General features: G+C 33.4%; 1 protein-coding gene across 1 annotated transcript; it reads right to left on the bottom strand.

Moving 5' to 3' along the window:
* Nucleotides 1–13,042: 13,042 nt before the first annotated feature.
* On the bottom strand, nt 13,043–18,561 carry LOC134255029 (ankyrin-1-like). Its single transcript, XM_062737559.1, has 2 exons — nt 17,924–18,561; nt 13,043–16,733 (listed from the first exon to the last, which is right to left on the bottom strand). Exons 1-2 carry the CDS (start codon nt 18,513–18,515, stop codon nt 13,108–13,110), a joined length of 4,218 nt encoding a protein of 1,405 aa, XP_062593543.1. The 5' UTR covers nt 18,516–18,561; the 3' UTR covers nt 13,043–13,107.
* Nucleotides 18,562–20,660: the final 2,099 nt, after the last annotated feature.

Below are 20,660 nucleotides of genomic sequence, written 5' to 3'. Positions count from 1 at the left end.
TAATCCAACTCACTGTGATGACCGACGTTAAATTTCTTTCCCATTTTACTATTTTCCATGATTTTAACACTGAGCAATCCAACACCCTGTCTATTCCGACACAAAATTGTCTCCCACCGCATGCCAGATTAGACAGTTTCACTGTACATGCAAAAGGTGTACAGTCAAACCTTCGTATCTTGAACTCAATGAGACTCAGAAAAAACCTCCCGAGATATCTGAGGATTTGAAGTATCCCCGGTAAAAACCTTATAGAATATTAAGTGTTTGGGACTTCATATTCTCTTTGACATAACCATGGTATTTGAGATAGATGTTTAAGAAACTGAAGTTCCACTGTATTTAGAGATAACAACAGATTTTGTGATGTGTTTACAAATATTACTTCTACAATCTTATCATATGATACCTTCTTTTTGGACATTTCAATCAGAAATCCATCCGGTTTCCAACTAAGGACCAACCCATCCCTCTCTTCCAATCCAACAAGCTGCATAGAGTCTATCTTAAACATGGCTACTGACTCTGATCAGTCACAATAAGTCTTTAAAATCAAACTTTTCTCATAGAGTCAATCTTAAACATGGCTGCTCTCTTATTACCATTGGACTTAAATTCTTATTCCAGTCCCAATAAGTCATTGAAATCAAATGCTTTTCACAGAGTCAATCTTAAATATGACTGCTCTCCCAGTCACAATAAGTCAATAAAATCTTCTCATATTAGAAGCTCATGCATAACTCAATCCATGAGAGTTAGACTTTTTGACAATTTAAGTACATACTCAACTCAAACTCAGTGTTTTCTTTTAACTGCATTTCAACTAAACATGTGTATTAAGATAATTTGATGGTGTGAATCAATTTAATTGAACTAAATAATTTCAAGTAAAAACTAGATTTAACAAGTCTGCATCACGTTCAAGTGAATTTCAAGTAAATTAGTTGCAAGTCAACTCAATTTCAACTTCATTTAAAGCTGTGTTCACTGTAGCATTATATCTTGCTGAATTTAATTCTAATTTTACTTAAATTTCTACTTTATCATAATTTACTAATCTAATAACTGTCCTCTATATACAAGAATTCTGGGTGACCTTTGTCTTCAAATTTGGTTGCAGTCTCCAGAATATCAAATGCTAAAAGGAAATATGTCCTTTCTTTAAATCCCCAAGTCTCTCTATAAATGTCCAATTCCTCATACTCTACTACAAACACAAAATCTGAGGTCCTTTAAATAAAATCAACATTTGCAATATAGATCTGTGCATGTCTTTTTTTGCGTATCAAATTCCACTTCATAAAACCAACATTTGTTGGGAATAATCTGCATGTATAGGCTTTAAGTATTCAGTTCCACTTTAAATATGATTTAAATTTTAATACACTGGAGGGCGTATGTCACACAGATCCTTTCCCTTTCTTATGAATTCAGTGAATTGATAATAATTAAGAACAGCTGCATAAATCCACATTGCAAGGCCTGCATGTTTAATCTTGTACCAAGTTTCTATTAAATCGTTCAAAGCTTTTTTATTTCTATCATTTCATAGTGCACTTTCACAAGTATGGAATTTCAAAACTGCGAGGGATAAAAATTTTAAAATGACAAGTCAGTACTGACTGAATATATCTTCACTATGATCAACATAATTGAGTACATCACTTTCAATAATTCAAGAAATTGTCTAACAATTTATCACAGTGACTTTAAAACATCCACTGATTACAGAAATATCACTAGAATTCATCCATAGAATTATAACATCTTTAAATTCTTCCAATAATTTATCTCTGAAATCTATAGCAAAAACTTAATGTCATTATTGTTATATGGCATATCCATATCAATTATCACTTATGATACATTGTAACCACAAAATTTCTGCACATTAATTAACACATGATTAATTAAAAAAAAATTGTTCCAAATTTTTACAATATTTCAACCATAAGAAGTACCCAAAAACACAATCACTGCTGAACTTCAAAACAACTCGGTGTTTTAAAATTTTCAGATCGGAATCTCAATAATAAATTTTAATTAACACTCTCTTCAGTTAAATCCATACAGAAAACAATTAATTTCAAATGTGCTAGGGAAAAAATATAGAAATTCCAGCAAAACAAACACGTAAAAAAAATCCCTAAGAATGCATTTGAGAACGAGTCTCTGTCTAAGCAGAATTGAATATCTATATCTTAGTATTAAAAAACTACTGTGAGAAGCCCATCATCTTTACTCCCAAGGTACTACAAAAGTCCTGATTAATAGTAAATATTACCATAGTCACCCTAAAAAAACCAATACAATAGGGAGGAGTAAGCAGTCTAGTATTTTGACACTTCAAGACCAGTTCACATGACCTCAGAATATCTTCAATTTTAAGAGAGGTTTGTTATACATCTCATCCGAAATAAATAACAGGATTTCTATTTTTTGAGAAACACAGCACAATTATTCAAAATCCCAAAGGTACATACAGATGATTCAATGTAATAGCTGACCAATCCCAATAAAAGAATTATTAACTTTGCACCAGCTCCAAGTTCGACTCAGACTCAAAGTACAAAACCTGTCACACGGCTTAAATTTACTGCAACTTAAATTCAGTTGAACTTCAACTTGAGACTTTTAAGAAGCATTGCATTCACTATTTATTCAGTTACTGGACAGCACAGGTGCGTTTATTAGAACAACTACGGTACTGTTAATTAACTCCCCTATACCTGTGTAGTAACTCATTAAACTTTCATCAGGGAGGTATCTTTACCTTTTGATGGGGAGGCTGGATTGATAGTTTGATTACTCCCTGGCAATCTGTCCAATAATTCTACCCCGTCCATAGTCTACATGCACAATCTGGTTAGCAGTTTAACTCACTAAGTTGGTACACAATTGTGGAATATATAATATATGTATAGGATAACATTTACTGTTACATCCTGGTTTAATTTATAATTGTTGACTTTGAGCTATAAGTTTATTACTCTAGTGAGCTGATATTATTTTGTGCACATTTTCCTATCACTGTTTGTTTATGGGTGTTACATCCCTATTTTGCAAATGACAAAGAGGTTTGATAAACAGAAGATTTTCCAAAATATCAAAAATACAATGTATTGGAGAAACCAACAGAAATCAGAGATCATTGTGAGCCATTGAAACTATAAAAATCAGAAGCATTAGCAAAATACCTCTGTATAATCATCAGAGATGACAATGTTTAAATCACTTGCTGTCTTTTTTAAATGAAACATTTTTACCCTAAGCTTCATGCATTAAATATAGCCATAAAATGTCAAACTTAGGTAAATGTTGACCTAAATTTTCTGTGAAATTGTGACCTTTAAAATTTGTTGCAGACTGTTTATCTTTAAATATTTTGAAACTATGCATCACCTGTGTCAAAGTTTGATCATTCAAAGCCACATCTTTATCAAAGATACATTATATATAGCCATAAAACGTTAAAAGAAGAGTCAAACTCACTGACTTCCTTATAATGTCAGTAAGTTACTTACCTTTGAAAAAAATCATCAACTACAAAATTTGAAGAATTCAAAGCTATGAAATTCACAATAAAATCTTAAGAGAGATACATAATAATAACCTTTTAAAACGTTAAAAGTAGGTAGATGTTTTAATTTCAATATTATTACTTACCTGTATATGGGCAATCAAACACATTATTTTAGTACAAATAATAGCGCTTATATGTAATATTCACATGCTCAAAATCAATTTCTTCCTCCCAGTTAGAGAAGACGTGTAAAACTAGCTATTAAGTGTGCTAAAATCAAAGTACTGAAAGTACTCTTGGGAGTTAAACATGGTGTTTAACAACCTGTTCATTATACTTAAATCAAAGTACTGAAAGAACTCATGGAAGTTGATTGATTGATTAATTGATTGTATATTGTTTAACGTCCCATTCAAGAATATTTCACTCATATGGAGACGTCACCATATACCGGTGAAGGGCTTCAAATTTTGACCTTTACTCGGCACTAAGGGCCATTGAACAGTGAGAGATCTTTATTGCTTGGTGAAGGAACAGTTGCTACCCATTTTTTATGACTAGGCAGTCACGGAAAACAACAACTGCATTTCAGCTAATAAGTAATATTCAGCAATAATCAGTAGTGCCCCTACCACACATGAACCCACCACCGTGAACGGTCATGGGATTAAAAATGTTTGATTAATATAAAACAACCATTTCATTTTCAGTGTATAATAAAATGCAGGATGGAGTAACGTTGAAATTCAAACAAAGAGTTCTCATTCATCAATTATATAGTAATATCTGAAAAATAGCTGGAGCAAGAAGATCTTAGAGATTTATGTATTTTATATACCGGTATTAGTCTTTGACCATAACGCTGCAGGTGAGCCATAAATTCAATTTTGGAAGAGGCCATCATGGGCGTTATACTTAGCTTATTAAGCATCATGAAAAATTTCAACAACTTTCAAATGATTGAATTTGCTTCATATTTTAACCTCATGCCATAAAATTCAAAGTTTGGGAAGAGGCACTCTTTGTCTTCATAACTATGCGCATTGTTAATACCCAGGAGCAGAAAAAAAGACTTTCAAATAATCAATGTATTTTCACTATATAATCAAAAGAGCCTCAACGTAACACCAAAGCCCTTGCCCTGGGGCCATTAAATTCACAATTTTGGTAGAGGCACTCTCTTGCTTATCATAACTACATGTATGTACTTAGTTATTTTATTTAATATCCAGAAGCAGAGAAGACGTTTTCAAGGAATTAATGCATTTTCACTATATAATCGATAGGGCCCCACCATTAAACCAAAACTCCTGATCCCTGGGCTAATAAATAAAGTTGTGACGCATGTCGACGGACAAAAACAGATAGCAATAGGTCACGTGAGTGACGCTTATCATAATCTAACAGCATATGAAGTTTGATAAAAAAAATATCTTAGTTTCTTTTAATCTGAGCTTTGAATTGAGCGAACTGCAAAGTGTGACTAAAGGACAGAAGACGGACATAACAAACACTGTATACCACGGCCATATTCATGGTGGGACATAAAAACCATTCTTAGCAATCTACAATTTTATACCTATCCTATTACCCTACACTTTTGCTTATATTTAAGGACAAAACTAATCCTATAGCCGGAAATATTTTAAGCCAAAGTTCAAGTTTTATTAATTTCAAATCTGTATCAGGAAATTTCATCGAAAGCAACAGGAGTCCATAATACATGCAGGAAACGAAATTGATTACTTGAGCTATATTGGGTAAGTTATTGGGAAAATTCGACATTTTTAATGAATTTGATTCAGTAAGGAAGTTTCCATATTTCCTAAGCAGATTTACACATCATGATATAACTGATATACATCTACAATATTATATTCACTTGTCAAATTAGAATTGTAAATGTCTACGCTTGACCCCCCAATACCTATCGAGAGGAACTTCCTTGTCTACCCACATTTTGAACCTCCGGTTAAATCTTTGACTTAGCTCTAGCCTACACATCAACAGAAACGAATATACGCCACTGAAAAAAAAAACTACATTAAAAGCTCACAAACATTTGTTTTGATGACAAGAATTTATAACACTAAAGACAATTTCTAATTCATCTGAATCAGTTTAATCATTGTAATTTGTTGAGAGTAAAATTTGAACATTTAACTTTTTAAAACATAATATACTGTAATGTAAAACATAATATTTGGCGGATATCCCAGACACTTTTGGTTATAAATTTCAGCGTTTTTAAAAAAAAACCTTTATATACAAAGCATTTAGCTAATTTAGAGTGCTGAAAAATAACTAATTCAGTTTACAGTATATTCTAGACAGTATTTTTTAACTATTTATGATTTAAAAAAATGAATGATAAAATTAATCAATTTATGATAATTATGATTTATGAGTTTATCAAAATATGAAACATAAATTATTATACAAAAATATATATTCCACTTTAATCGTTCTCAGTGCTAAAGTCATGCAAAGCATATCAGAGTCCGTATTTGTTGGACTTTGTTATCAAGTGGGGACCTCACAACTAATGGCCATGAGGAGATATGTGATGAAAATCAGGACGATTTGGACAAATCAAGCAACAACAAGTGTTTAGAAAAGTATCATTAATAGTGGAATTTACAGAGAAGGATTCAGTTTGAAAGGATCTGAGGTAGACTATATGTACTGGCCAAATGATCACTCTGTGATCTGGGAATTATTTCAGTCTCAGTATTACAACACACACAGACTAACACTGATCCTATGTGATTGTTCTGATAGTCCACAAGGATTTACTTTGTTATATTTACTGTCATCAAGCATGAACAGAATAATCCAGAGAACGTGTGTTCGAATGAATAAGATATATTATGGTTCTAAAAACAGACAGATCTCTTTATCTGATTCAACACAACTTTTAAGCACCACTCCACATTAACCCTGTGTCAGTGGAACAATTGGAACACTAGAATATGATAATGCCCACTGTTCTGTCAGTGACGTTTGGCCTACCCCGGCCTCTCAATGGATAGACAGATGTCAATCATGGCCCCAGCCTCATGTTGTTAATGATATAGTGAAAAACGGATGTCACTTTGTATTAATTCAATATAAAATAGGAAATCATGAAGATCATGAATGGAGAATTTCTTTCTCCCGAGCAGAACAAAACCTCATGTATGTAATGAATCTCTGACAATTCCTAACTTACGGATTACTTAAATTGATCTTGACGGAAAAAAATATCAATTGAGTAGGTCGTAATGATAAATTACGTGTTCCTATCACATGAAGATGGTAATTTTATGGGTAATTCAACAAAATACAACTCCTCACTGGTGTCTACATGTTTCTGGGAGGGGGAAGGGGCTCTGGGTCTGTTTTAAACTCATCCTCAAATGGGTGTATGAGGGGTCTGTCCTAACGTTTTCATTCCAGCAACAACATGTTTCTGAGTAAGATTCCTGGCGTCAAACAACATCAATTATTTTGAAGACTGTCAGAGTTGTATGAAAAGGGTTTAGCATTCCTGCTACATATTCCCTCCATTAGATCTTATATTATTGATGTCCTTTATAACCCCAGAAACCCAATCTGTACGGATGATCATACTAGAATGAGTTTGATAGAAATCTGTTTGTAGAAATATTATATAATTACTTAATACTAGGCAAATTGGACATGAATATCTGAATTAGATATCTACAAACAATAGAACAGATGATAGGATCACCACTCCTGACACAGTATCAAGTCATTATGCTACAGAACATTACCGCTAGGGTCCTTCAGTACACTGCTTTTATATTTCACATGGAAACTTACAAACCTGACAACAAACTGAGTTATAGAGCTGACAAAATGTCCTGTCACATGCTGATATTAGCAGCCAGGTTTGGTTGTATTACAGACATGCTGCAAATAGCCATGTATTGTTACAAGACACCTAGATACATAGAAGCTTTATCTATTATAGAGATGATCAAGGTCAAGTTAGCAAAGCCTTATGTGATGATGTTTGGGTATAATGTAGATACAGAGATGTATACTGAGGCTGTATGTGGACAGTCCTTGTCTACAAAGATGAGACACGCTGTAGCAGGGGATATCATACTTTACAATAGAATCCATTATATCAATGAATTGATACCAGAACAACAGTCTGCTCTACAGATACACAGGACTTCATTATTTGTACCAACATTTATCGTGTTACACATGCTAGAGATTTTGTGGTACAGGCATGTTGACACAATGCGAGTACAAACATCTCTAGATGATCAACAGACTCCAGTTCACTATGATCAGGGACAGCATATAACTCTACCAATAAGAGACTATCTTTTCTTATTCTGCATGTCTAAGACATTTACTATGCAGAGACATATCATACCAACAGTCTCTCAGACAAGAACCCTATATCACCATCCAAACAGCTACAGAAACGAGAATACAGAGAGTTTACCACTGGATTTCCTTAATAATTTATTACATGTATTATAAAGTTAATAACTAGTCTTCAATAAAATGTAATAGTCATATTGTCAAATGTTTGTTATGTAAAATTTAAACAGAGAGTATTAAGAATGAAAATGAATATATATTTAAAAAAAAAATTAAATGTCAGATAATATTTGTATGAGTTCACCTGATAGAGATTTATCATTAACATATCCTCTTCCGATTTCATATTTTCTTTTCTGTCTGTTTTATTACATGTATCGTAAAGCTAATCACTGGTCTATAATAAAATGAGAGAGGCACCATTGCTTTCCATAATTACAGTCAAACCTGTATTAAGCAGTCACCTACAGGATGCATTAAAAGTGACCTTTATAGGGGAGTGACCTTTGAAAAGATGTTCATCTTTTTAAAGGAATTTATTTATACAAATATGCCAGTTTATTTGTGTCTATATTATTTATTTCACTACAAAATATACAAGAAAGTTTGGCGTTGGACATAAGTGACCTCACTTTTAAGTTTTTTTTTTAATTCTACATTACTTTTGTGGATGAATTCAAGCAAAATTCATTGAATCCCAGGAATTTAATAAAATATTTGTATATTGTATCTTAAGGTAAAAGCTTTATGCCACATCAAAGCAAAGAAAAATTTTCTTGTGTAAAGAATGAATATTTCATGCGATGAAGAAAATCAATCAAATATTATTTCATCCGAACTTGATTTGTAAAATTAACTTCTGTACATATATATTTTTTTAAAATACATGTATGTGGATTGTTGTATAAAAAACAGACAAGTAACTGTCAGACGTACTCAGTTAGTATCGCAGTTATGATAAGGCTGTCCGAAGGCTTAAAATGTCTTAAAAATATACATTTTATTTTGAGCTTAATTTTACATTAATATTTGATCCTTGTTTGAAATTACAGTCAACTTGAAATAATAGTTTAATCAGGTAATATAATAAAGCATTTCTTTGATGTCAGATGACTGTGTTGATCACTATACGGACATTTTTGAAATCCTTATATGTTGCATAAAAATCACCTCGGCACAAGTGCAAAACGAAAATATTGTGCAAAGTTTGTTACATAGATCATTTCATCGTGATCCCTGCTTCATAAAAAGTGCTGGGGGCAGGTTTCATTTTTACTTCTTAAGAAAATATATTACGATAAATTAAAATTACCAACGTAAGAAGGGGTATTTTCCACTCTTTATCGCGATTTATACAAAAACGGATAAACTACATAAGATCCCCCAGCAAAATTCAGTTAGATGACATACTTCTCTTTTAGATTCACGCAGAATATCTTCAATTTATCCTTGTCTTTCACTTGTGCCAGTCCAGTATAAACGCGATTCATTAATTCTAACTCTGTCTACGGAAGTGTAAGGGGAGCGTCTCAAACATAATCTTTTACTATTGCTTGAATATATGCATATCGGACAAGCAAAAGGAATGGAGACATTTAAATATCAAATGTTAAACATTATAACAGCACACACGAGCATAAAAACGACCCTTACTCTTAAAATAAACACATATCCCCATAGTAAATCTACATGCCGTGTAATAATTATGACACTTTCCCCGTCATGTCAGCTCAAGTATGTAGTGACTTGACGTCATATTCTATTATGACGTCATATCTAGGTAGTTCAGAGAAGTTACTACAGTTTGAACAGTTTTATATTTTACGGGCAGCCTTATCCTAGCTGCGATTTGTATTCAATAAGGACCATTTGTTTATTTTTAAGTCACGATTCTGCACCGCTTGACAAATTATTTACATTAGTTACAAATATCGGTAATGAGCCGACTCCAGATCAGGTCACGTGATTAGACATAATGGCCGCAAATGACAGGGGAAAATGGCGATTTCACTTTAGACTGGTTTGTCTGCCTGATCCTCAATATACAGACAGGTGACCAGTAAGGTAAAGGGCCTCGCTCATTGGCTGATAAAAACTAACGCAGACGTGTTTTGAGGAAACCAAAAACAAATCACAGAGTGCACAGACACCAGCCGTTACATTGATACTTTTCATAAATATAGTTTTTGATAATTTCTAGGCCCACATTTTTTTTCAGTTTTTATTACTTATATCCAGGATTCTTTTAAAAAGTTCTCCACTGGGAGGCTTATATGTAATCACCACTCACACCTATCACTTCGCCTGAAGATATTTTAATACGAAGATTACCATGTGATTACAATGTATAAAGCTTACTGTGTCAAAATGAAAGTTCGTATCCCGTATCTCGTTCAAATAAAGAATTAAAGCATTTAGATAAGTAAGGCTTAATCAAAAACTGACGTTCTGATGGGAAAAAAAGTTTCCCTGCTTCATCACACACCGACTTCAGGATGTAGCAAAGAGCGCCACGATGGACCAAACAGATAGCAAGTAAACACTGGGGGATTCTTGTGTTTCGTGAAAGAAACATGCTTTAAAAATTAAATGATAATCAATAATTGAAATGCATCTTTTGTTAACCAGCTTTAAATTTGTGTATTCTTTCGTCGTCTGTCATTTCTAACGACTTGTGTCTGTTTTCTAAGTTGTAGACGAAGTTTAAGAGGCCATTAATACTTTTTCCGATAGGTGTCGCGCTTAACGATTGTAATAGTTGAACAATGTCGGTTATTATCCGGATGGTATAATTATGAACAACCCATTGTACTTCAACTTCCTTAGATAAATAGAATAAAATAAAATAATCTAGGAGAGAGAGAGAGCAAGAGAATCGCATTATCATCCAGCAAATATTTTTGTTTTACAATATTTTTATCAAATTAAGAGCACAATGTCTCAACGATAAGATTTGAAAGTCATTATTATTAATTCAAAATATTCCATATATTAAATTTTAAAAGATATTTGAAAATGTATATTATATTGTTTATATTCCACTTTAATCAAAAGTGTAAATAAAGAAATACATTGCAGAAACTGTAGCTGCAGATCTGTAGCTCGCTGGTCAGAAAAAATGCCTATCATTTGTCCTTATTTCTTTTAGATCAGCAAGGTGTGACATACAGTATGTTGCTACCGTTCGTTAGCTCTCCGAAAAAATATATTGAAAGACCGTAGAAATATGTACAGTACCAACCCGGTATTGAAAAAGTGTATGGGCATATTTATTGCGCACAAATATGCGCTCCGTTTCTCGTTTTATTTCTCCATGTTTTTTAACTGTCACCTAAAAATATTACTAACCGTGTGTTTGTAACATATTCTTTCACTGTTTTCATAACAAAATATTTCCTATAATTGTTGTTAATATCCTTCCTGACCCTGAAATCTAGATCATCGAAAATTTCGTCTGTTTATACTTGTATTTTGGTTTGCAAGATAAATCTGTCCAACACACTTCGCGCAGATGTCAACTACGAGAGCTCTTCACAGAGGAGTCAAGAATATTTTTGAATCTATCTTCTTTGCAATTGAAGTTAAAATTTAGAAGAATTACTCTAAAACTAAGCGTAACTTTTTGTACGCAATAAACATGCAGTTTTAACAATGATGGCACTGTAGCTCTCCGGTCTGTCAAAATAATTTTTCGGAAAGCTACAGATCAGCAGTTATAGTGAACAACTTGTTTTTTTTTTCTTTATAACTGTGAAAGATATGCGTCATATCATGAATTATATGGAGATAACGCTGCCGACCGGTCACATCTGCTTTGTGCTTTTTGTCATGATCGGGAGAAACATATAAGGCAACAATAAAGATATCTCATAATAAAAGTATCTAGATGCATATATATGTTTTATCGGTGAGACAAAAGAGCATGCATAGTTGTGAAAATCTTACTGAAAAGTAAATATAAATAGAAGACGGACTTGACAAAAACACTTGCCGCGAAGATTTGTACATATTAAGCAATATTTGATATTCATCCCCCCCCGAACATAAAATCTTAAAATCTTAAAATCTTAAAGTTTATACAATAAAAAAAATTGGTCCAAACGAATTTTGATTAATCAACAGAATATAACTGTATGTTGTAAACATAACAGTTCGAACTCATGTGTCGCCTGTATAGGGTTAAGATAAATGAAACCCTTAATTACACGCAAATAAAGAATCATTACCCGTCTCACAGAATAAATTTGAATATTACAGAAACACAGTGCAATGTTTTAGCTTTATATCAAATAACAGACTGCTCCCTTCCTGGTTTAAAAGTTTTATGTAGCCGCATGACTTTGCTCTCTTGAAACAAGACGTTTTATTAGACTGAATTTTATTGATAACTTAGACCTTTAAATAGCAGTAGTACAATAAAATAAAGAAAGCCATATGACATTAAAAAATAAGTAAGCTTAATAAATTACTGCAAATACGTATACTTTTTATTCAAAAGAACTTTTTTGTGTTTTCTTACAAAAAAAATATTCTTGCATATAAAAGAATTATTATTAAAAATGAACAATAAAACGAACTTTAGAAAAAATTATTTTAAAGTACAATACATCTATCTCGCTTTTACATACGAATATCCATCTAAAAAAAAAATTTGTTGTCACAGAATCTTTGGTGATTAACAGTACGGCAGTAATCACTAAAATTAAAAGAAACAAAGATCAATCCACACAAATTTTTAAAAGCAATAAATATCTGTAAACCATACATAAAACACGAATCCGAAGCACTCCAGGAGTAGACTCAGGTGCCCAAAATGAGAAAACATACCCTTTTGATCGGTCATATTCGCCATGTTTTTTCCGATGGATAGAGGCAACGTTCCTTTGCCAAATTAAGTACAAAACAGTCTATCACTTGGTCTGTTTAACCCATTCATGAAAGGTTATTTTTGCTAACAATGCAATCTAAAAATATAATATAATTCTCCGAACATTCGAACATGAAACAGAAGTAACAGATTCTGTGGTGTCTTCGATTTCAGATTCACTAGGAAATAGCAAGTCGACATATAAATGAAAATAAATATTGATACCTGTAATTGATAATACAAATTATTTAAAATCTATATTATAGTATCCCACTCATTTTTGCAAGCTCTAATCAAAGCTAATTTTTTTTAAGCTCCATATCTCAAAAATAATGTGAACGCACTTGGTATTGGGAAACCACTGAATCCATCTTCAGAATAAAAACTCAGCACCATACTGTAGTAAAAGTTCAGCGATACTGTCATGACCATATAAATTTGCTATGTACAGTGGACTCTTATTGTCTTTATTGCATAAATTAATGCAAGTATCATTTCTTAATAACAATAATTCGACCGTGCTGTAATGTCCGTTTTCACAGGCTATGTAGAGTGGACTGTTTCTCTCGTTGTCACATAAATTAATATCGGCACCTTTGTTCAATAAAAGTTTAACCATTCTGTCATCACCGTGGAGACATGCTAGGTACAACGGACTGCAGTGACCTTTATTGCATAGATTGACATCAGCACCTGAATTTGATAGAAGTTCGATTGTGCTGCAATGTGAGTTTTCGCAAGCTATCCAAAGAGGACTGTTTACATCTTTATCACATAAATTAATGTCAGCACCGTTGTTCAGTAACAATTGTACCGTGCTATCATGTCCATTTTGACAAGCTATAGAAAGAGGACTGGCTCCATTCTTGTTACGGAAATTGATGTCAGCACCGTTGTTCAGTAACAGTTGTGCCGTGCTATCGTGTCTATTTTGACAAGCTATAGAAAGAGGACTGGCTCCATTCTTGTTACATAAATTGATGTCGGCACCGTTGTTCAGTAACAGTTGTACCGTGCTATCATGTCCATTATGACAAGCTATCCAAAGAGGACTGTCTCCATCATTATCACATAAATTGATGTCGGCACCGTTGTTCAGTGACAGTTGTACCGTGCTATCATGTCCAGTTTCACAAGCTATATAAAGAGGACTAACTCCATTCTTGTTACATAAATTGATGTCGGCACCGTTGTTCAGTAACAGTTGTACCGTGCTATCATGTCCATTTTGACAAGCTATCCAAAGAGGACTGTTCCCATTCTTGTCACATAAATTGATGTCGGCACCGTTGTTCAGTAACAGTTGTACCGTGCTATCATGTCCATTTTGACAAGCTATCCAAAGAGGACTGTTCCCATTCTTGTTACATAAATTGATGTCGGCACCGTTGTTCAGTAACAGTTGTACCGTGCTATCATGTCCATTTTGACAAGCTATCCAAAGAGGACTGTCTCCATCATTATCACATAAATTGATGTCGGCACCGTTGTTCAGTGACAGTTGTACCGTGCTCTCATGTCCATTATGACAAGCTATATAAAGAGGACTGATCCCATTCTTGTTAAATAAATTGATGTCGGCACCGTTGTTCAGTAACAGTTGTACCGTGCTATCATGTCCATCATGACAAGCTACGTGAAGAGGACTGGCTCCATTCTTCTCACATAAATTGATGTCGGCACCGTTGTTCAGTAACAGTTGTACAGTGCTATCATGTCCATCATGACAAGCTACATGAAGAGGAATGGCTCCATTCTTCTCACATAAATTGATGTCGGCACCGTTGTTCAGTAACAGTTGTACCGTGCTATCACGTCCATTTTGACAAGCTATATAAAGAGGACTGATCCCATTCTTGTTACATAAATTGATGTTGGCACCGTTGTTCAGTAACAGTTGTACCGTGCTATCATGTCCATTTTGACAAGCTATATAAAGAGGACTGTCTCCATCATTATCACATAAATTGATGTCGGCACCGTTGTTCAGTAACAGTTGTACCGTGATATCATGTCCATTTTGACAAGCTATATAAAGAGGACTGGCTCCATTCTTCTCACATAAATTGATGTCGGCACCGTTGTTCAGTAACAGTTGTACCGTGCTATCATGTCCATCATGACAAGCTACATGAAGAGGACTGGCTCCATTCTTCTCACATAAATTGATGTCGGCACCGTTGTTCAGTAACAGTTGTACCGTGCTATCACGTCCCCTATAACAAGCCATAGAAAGAGGACTGTCTCTGTTCTCAGTATCATATGAATTGATTTCATCACCGTTGTTCAATAAGCAAATAATTGTGTTCTTACGTCTCTCTCCAGTTTTTGTTTCGATTCCGGCTTCTTTGATATGATCTTCATCATTTGCAGCAGCGAGTAATAACGGACTCCACCATCCATCTTTTGTTAACTTGTTAACGTCAGCACCAAGTCTTACTAACTCTTCAAGTGTTGAAAAATTATGAAAAATCGAAGCAACATGAATTGGTAAAAGGTCATCCCATATTTCCATCATTCCTGATTTTTCATATTCTTCACTGAGAGAATTTAATAGGTTTAAATCACCATTCGCACATATAGCAGAAAATATAGGATGTTCTTTCAACTTTGTTTCAGGTATACTTTTCATGAAAAATAAAGAAATGTCAGTATGACAAAATACAATAAATCCGACTAAAGGACATATTTCACTTTTGAATGAATAAAGGAAATCAAGTCTTGTGAAAAAAGATCTTTCAATTAATTTTTGAAATTCCGATCTATCTAATTCACATTTAATTTTTACAAGAAGCTTTTCGCGCGAATCCACTTTTTCCTTAAAAGAGTTGATGACGCACTCTTTCCTTAAACATGGATTGAGTAGAACATCTACAAGGTGTTCTGTTTGCATGTCAATGATAAACCTGTCCACAAGATCATCAATGTATTCTTCAGGAAGGTAAACAGTGAAGGGATCGCGATCTTCCTTTTCTGTATCGTCTTCTATCATCACCCGACGTCTCAGAAAACCACTGTCTGCGTACTGTATTGTCTCTTGTGGACAATCAACACCAAACACCAGAGTCGTTATCTCCATAATAAAGTCGTGAAGGAATTGGAAAGCATTTCCGACACGTTTGACATAAGATCCTTTCAGTTCATGTAGAGTACTACGAATGACTGATACATGTATGTTTTCTTGTAACTCACACATACCTAAAATTTCTTTAAATTTCATCAAACAAATATCATTTTTTACAATAGCATCGATTTTCAAATTGTTTTTAAAAGCCACTATCAAGATAAGTGAGCAAAATCTTTTCTTGTCAGTTTTCTTCCAAATTTCTACTTCATTTTTAATAAATTTGTACGGATTTTTAAAGAAATCAACACCCTTTTCTTTGTAGTTCGCCTCCCTTGAATAAAGCTTACAAAGCAATGGGAAGTAAGCTTCTGTTTTGATTATTTCAGTAACAACCTCCTCGGATAAATGAAGATTCTGTGAATACTGATTTAAAATCGCTCTTTTCTCGTCAATCGTCAGTCCATTTTTTTCGTTGTCAATTTCTACTACAGATGAGTCATCTAATAAGTTACCCTTGATTCTCTTGTCATTAAAGACGCACCTTCTACATGATATCAATAGTTTATTCTTTTTCAAGCAAATCTCCAGCGTTTTCTCTAAACGTTTCCACGAGTGATACAAAATTTCATCTAACGACTCCTTACCTAAAGGATCATTTAATACAAATAATATACGATTTTCTGAGACTCCGGTTGAACAGATATTTTTTATTTCTTCCACCTTATCCACCGGTATGACATTCCATCCCTTCTCTTTAAGAATTAGTGCAATATGTTGAATTATTGCAGATTTCCCGGATCCAGAATTTCCTACCACTGTGATGAGGTTAAGACTTTCAAACTTTTCTTGAACCGCTTCACTTGCTCTTGTAGGAATGAAGGCAACATCGTCTTCTCGCCAATTGTCCAGAATCTCTTTTACCAGAGTGTTTTCTGAAAAAAGATATTTTTTTAAGATAATAAGTATAAAAACAGAAAATAAGAAATTGTTAAATCAAATTGTATTTTTTGGTAAAACTGTGTAACTGTCCACTAAGATTGTGCTCTTAAATTCATCTGAATCTGAATTAAGAATTGAAAAATACTGTTGCATTGTTTTTAGTGAATGCAACATATATTTACTACAAGAAAGTATGTAATTTAAAGTATTCAGAAAAAGAAACGAATGTATGTACTGTCTTTAAGTTGTGGTTTATGGTGAAGTACAAATAAAAACTATGGATGGAAAGGATTCTCAGGCCATATAATATAAAAAAATGGAGTATGGGGTTATTATCTAATGCAAACAAAATAATATGAAATTGGATTGCAGATAAGTTTTTTTAGATATCGTACGGTAATTTAAGTGTTTTACATAGAAAGAAATGCAGTTAATCGGCCTATTGTTTTACATAGACATAAATGCAGTTACTCGACCTATTATACTTAAAATTTGAATTCACTTTGGAAAAAAATAGTTAACTTACAAACATGATAAATTTGATCTTTTTTTAACTCTAGTTAACTTAAAAATATACAACAAGAGAAATGGCTGTCAGGGATAAGCTAACATCCACGACTTTTGATAAATGCAACTACTAGTATAAGGTTTATCTAGAGTGAATGTTGCACATGTTAAAACAAGATTATATGAAGTGAAAGACCTACAACGTGGAAAGTTTGACTCTATATCTAGTGGTAGACTAAGTTTTACAACCGGTTTATGAAAATATGCGGAGAAAATCTTCCTCTATGATTACAACATGGTTTCCTAAAAAAAAAGGCTTCAAGGTGCGTCTCAGTTTCCATAATATATATGCAGGCCTTACGTTTTGTAGTCCGTGTACATCGAGAATTTTCATAGATGGAATTTCAAAAAAATATTTAGGCTCTATCCCCGATAACAAGACAGACATTTTTGCAATTATTCGATCATTATAGTTTGCACAATATTTCCGACATCTCGTAGGTATCATGGAGATTTTCTTGCTTAGCCAACATTTTTCAAATTGCAAGAATCTTAAGGAAACATATTCCACATTACTAATATAGAGAAATGTATTAGTCATGTAAGCGTGAAACAATAGTCTCCGCCTCATATCGTATGTAGTAAATATTTTAATGACATTATTTATTATAGTCACCTTTGTCTTCGGATTTTCTTTTCAATTCTTGCAAATCCTTTTCCACAGAAGATAGCTTCACCATTAAAGACTGGTTATTCTTATAATCTTCCCTGAGTTTTTCTATGACTGTTGTTTCGTACTCCTCTTCTAAAGCCTGACTTTGAATATTATTCAGTCCAGACATGTAGTCTTTTTTTGTGTACGTTTGCAGTCTTTGGCAGATATCAGTTATGATTGACCACGTGTCATCAAACTCTGTCTGTGAGGTAGAAGCCGAGCTAATGTGTCCAAACATGCTGTTTCTTATCAATCGTATCCTCTCAATGTCATCGCCGATCGTTACTTCTCCTACTGACGGCATCGTGTTTCCACCCCAACCGTTTGTTGGAAGAGGAATCTTTATACATATATTTCTTATCAGTGTATATAACAATGTTATATCAATTTCTTGATAACCATCAATTTTGGCGCCTATAAGATGAAGTTCTTGTTCAGGGCGTATTTTCTTATAAATCGATGATGCTTTCACTTTGCTGTAGACAAGACCAGGAGGTACCTCTATTTCTAAGACATCTCTACAGGCCTGGGTCAATTCTTCGTTAATTGCCATCCCGAGTTTAGCAAACCTAGAACGACCGCCAGGGTCTGGTCCAGAAGCCATTTTGTTTCTAGAAGACAACTCACAATCTGAAATTATAATTCAGCAATTAATTACTTTTGTAATTTCCTGTTTACAGGGTCTCAAACAACGGCAGAGCATTTTTATTTTCTCTCTCGACTTAAAACGTAATTTACTTTCATAATGAAGGTATCGTGCATATGTCATTTTTAATTCCTGTAGCCTCAAAGTCTAAAAGCCAGGATAGCAACTTACAAGCATAGACATTGACAATAATTCAGGTAATTATTCAAATTAACGTAGGTCTCGCATTTAAAAAAAATGAAAATCGATCCATGTTGATTTAGTTAACGCACTGTGTTCACAAATGATCTATGTTACGTTGATTTTGACGGTTTTAAACTAAACTTCAGAACCTCCCTGCTTTCATCGTTTGTGTATTTTTTATGCAATGATCTACAGAATAAACATTCAGGAAATCATTAAACTACAATAATGTGTTAGGGAAGACATTTACAAATCCTTAGGATCTTTGTAATTGTACAGGTGTGTTTCTCTCCCACACTTAATTTAAGTAAATGATCTGATCAGCTTGTTTACAATACTTACCTGAACTTAAAAAAATGTTTAAAAAATTATGAAAGACATTAATTCATAAAACAATATACAGAATAATCCAAATAATGGTTATTTTTTCGTGTATATCAACATCACAACTTCCTTTTTTTGCAATGTGTACTGACTTTGATCAATTCTATTTTTAAACAGCCAATGAAAACTTGGGATCCAGGAAGCGGATCCATTATGGAATTAACAGTATTGGACACTAATCCACGTTACGGGATATTCAATTCTCATTTGTTTTATTTGTGCATGATCAATTTGTTACGTAAAAACGAAATTTAAAAATTTACTTCATGATGGATATTTATAAGAATGAATAAGTTCTGTTTTCCAGTTTCCCAGTGATCTTTTCCTGTTATTAAAAATCTTGCTTGCGGGTTTCTTAATACTTCCTTGTAACTAAACCTTTATTTTTATATTTCGGTGTTGTAGTGATTATAATGGCAAACAGAACTGAACTCAACTGTATGAATAAAAAAGATGACTTCAGCTTTTAAAAGGTCAATTTTCTTTTTTTACATTGTATGTAGTAACATTTATTTACCACCTGCATGTGGTGTTTATGTCTCCCAACCTCCTTATTATTAAATAGTATGATACTACAGTAAAACACGGTTATAGCGAAGTCCTGGGGACCTGTGAATTTAATTCGCTATATCCGTAATCCGTTATATGCGTATAAGGAATTTGTATAACCATATAAATCGAGTTCGCAATATGCATGTTTTCCTTCTAGTGTTACTATCAAATATGTTAGGGAAGCAAATATTAGAAAACATACATTCGATAACTAAAGTTTTATTATGAATTGAATTTTATATACAAATGTTGAGAGAAAATAAAGTCAGTTCAATTATTCAAATTTTGAAATCTTTGAAAGTTCTTTAAAAAAGATGTAAAATTCATTAAATTTAATCTCAAAAGGACTCAAAATCAGTTCGCTATATCCGTAAATTCGTTATATCAGAGTTCGTTATAACCGTAAAATTTTACAAAGATTTGTTAAGATTTTGCCGGGGACCCAGAACGACTTCGTTATATCCGTGAATTCGCTATATCTGTGTTCGTAGTAAACGTGTTCTACTGTTTTACAGTTGAGCCTCATTTCTCCGGAGGCTTTGGTTCCTAGTCAATTTGGCTGGATATGTTAAGTGTTCGGACACCTGAAATACCAGTTAAATAAGACAAAACAACATTAAACAATTGCGTTCCCATGAAACATTGTTCAGATACTGAAGCGCCCGGATTTCGGAAGCTTCGCTGTAGTTAATTAATCAATTTCAATTAATTGGAGAAAAGATACTGATAAATAACAATGTTATCAGAAATTTCTTTTAATGATTTATACTTTGAATGTAGTGAAAATTAAGTTCTTCTTTCCTACATGTAGACATCACTAGCGGACTCAAGATTCAATCTTCATAGGTCGCAGATCCCACTGTTAGAGATACAGAGTGGTCCTTCGGATTATACCTTGTAAACTGAGGTCCCGTCTCACAGAAGGTGTTGGCA

The sequence above is a fragment of the Saccostrea cucullata genome, unplaced genomic scaffold (genome assembly GCF_032062105.1).
Source record: "Saccostrea cucullata isolate Sc308-1 unplaced genomic scaffold, CSIRO_AGI_Scuc_v1 ctg2003, whole genome shotgun sequence".
Lineage (NCBI taxonomy): Eukaryota > Metazoa > Mollusca > Bivalvia > Ostreida > Ostreidae > Saccostrea > Saccostrea cuccullata.
The sequence above is the reverse complement of the archived record's forward strand: the minus strand, read 5'-3'. Positions and strand labels throughout refer to the sequence as shown.

Excerpts from the sequence above, each read along its gene's own strand:
- LOC134255029 (XM_062737559.1), bottom strand. The coding sequence starts at position 18,515 with ATGGCAATTAACGAAGAATTGACCCAGGCCTGTAGAGATGTCTTAGAA. Across the intron at positions 16,734-17,923 it reads AAGAAAATCCGAAGACAAAG|AAAACACTCTGGTAAAAGAG; the intron begins GTGACTATAATA and ends ATCTTTTTTCAG.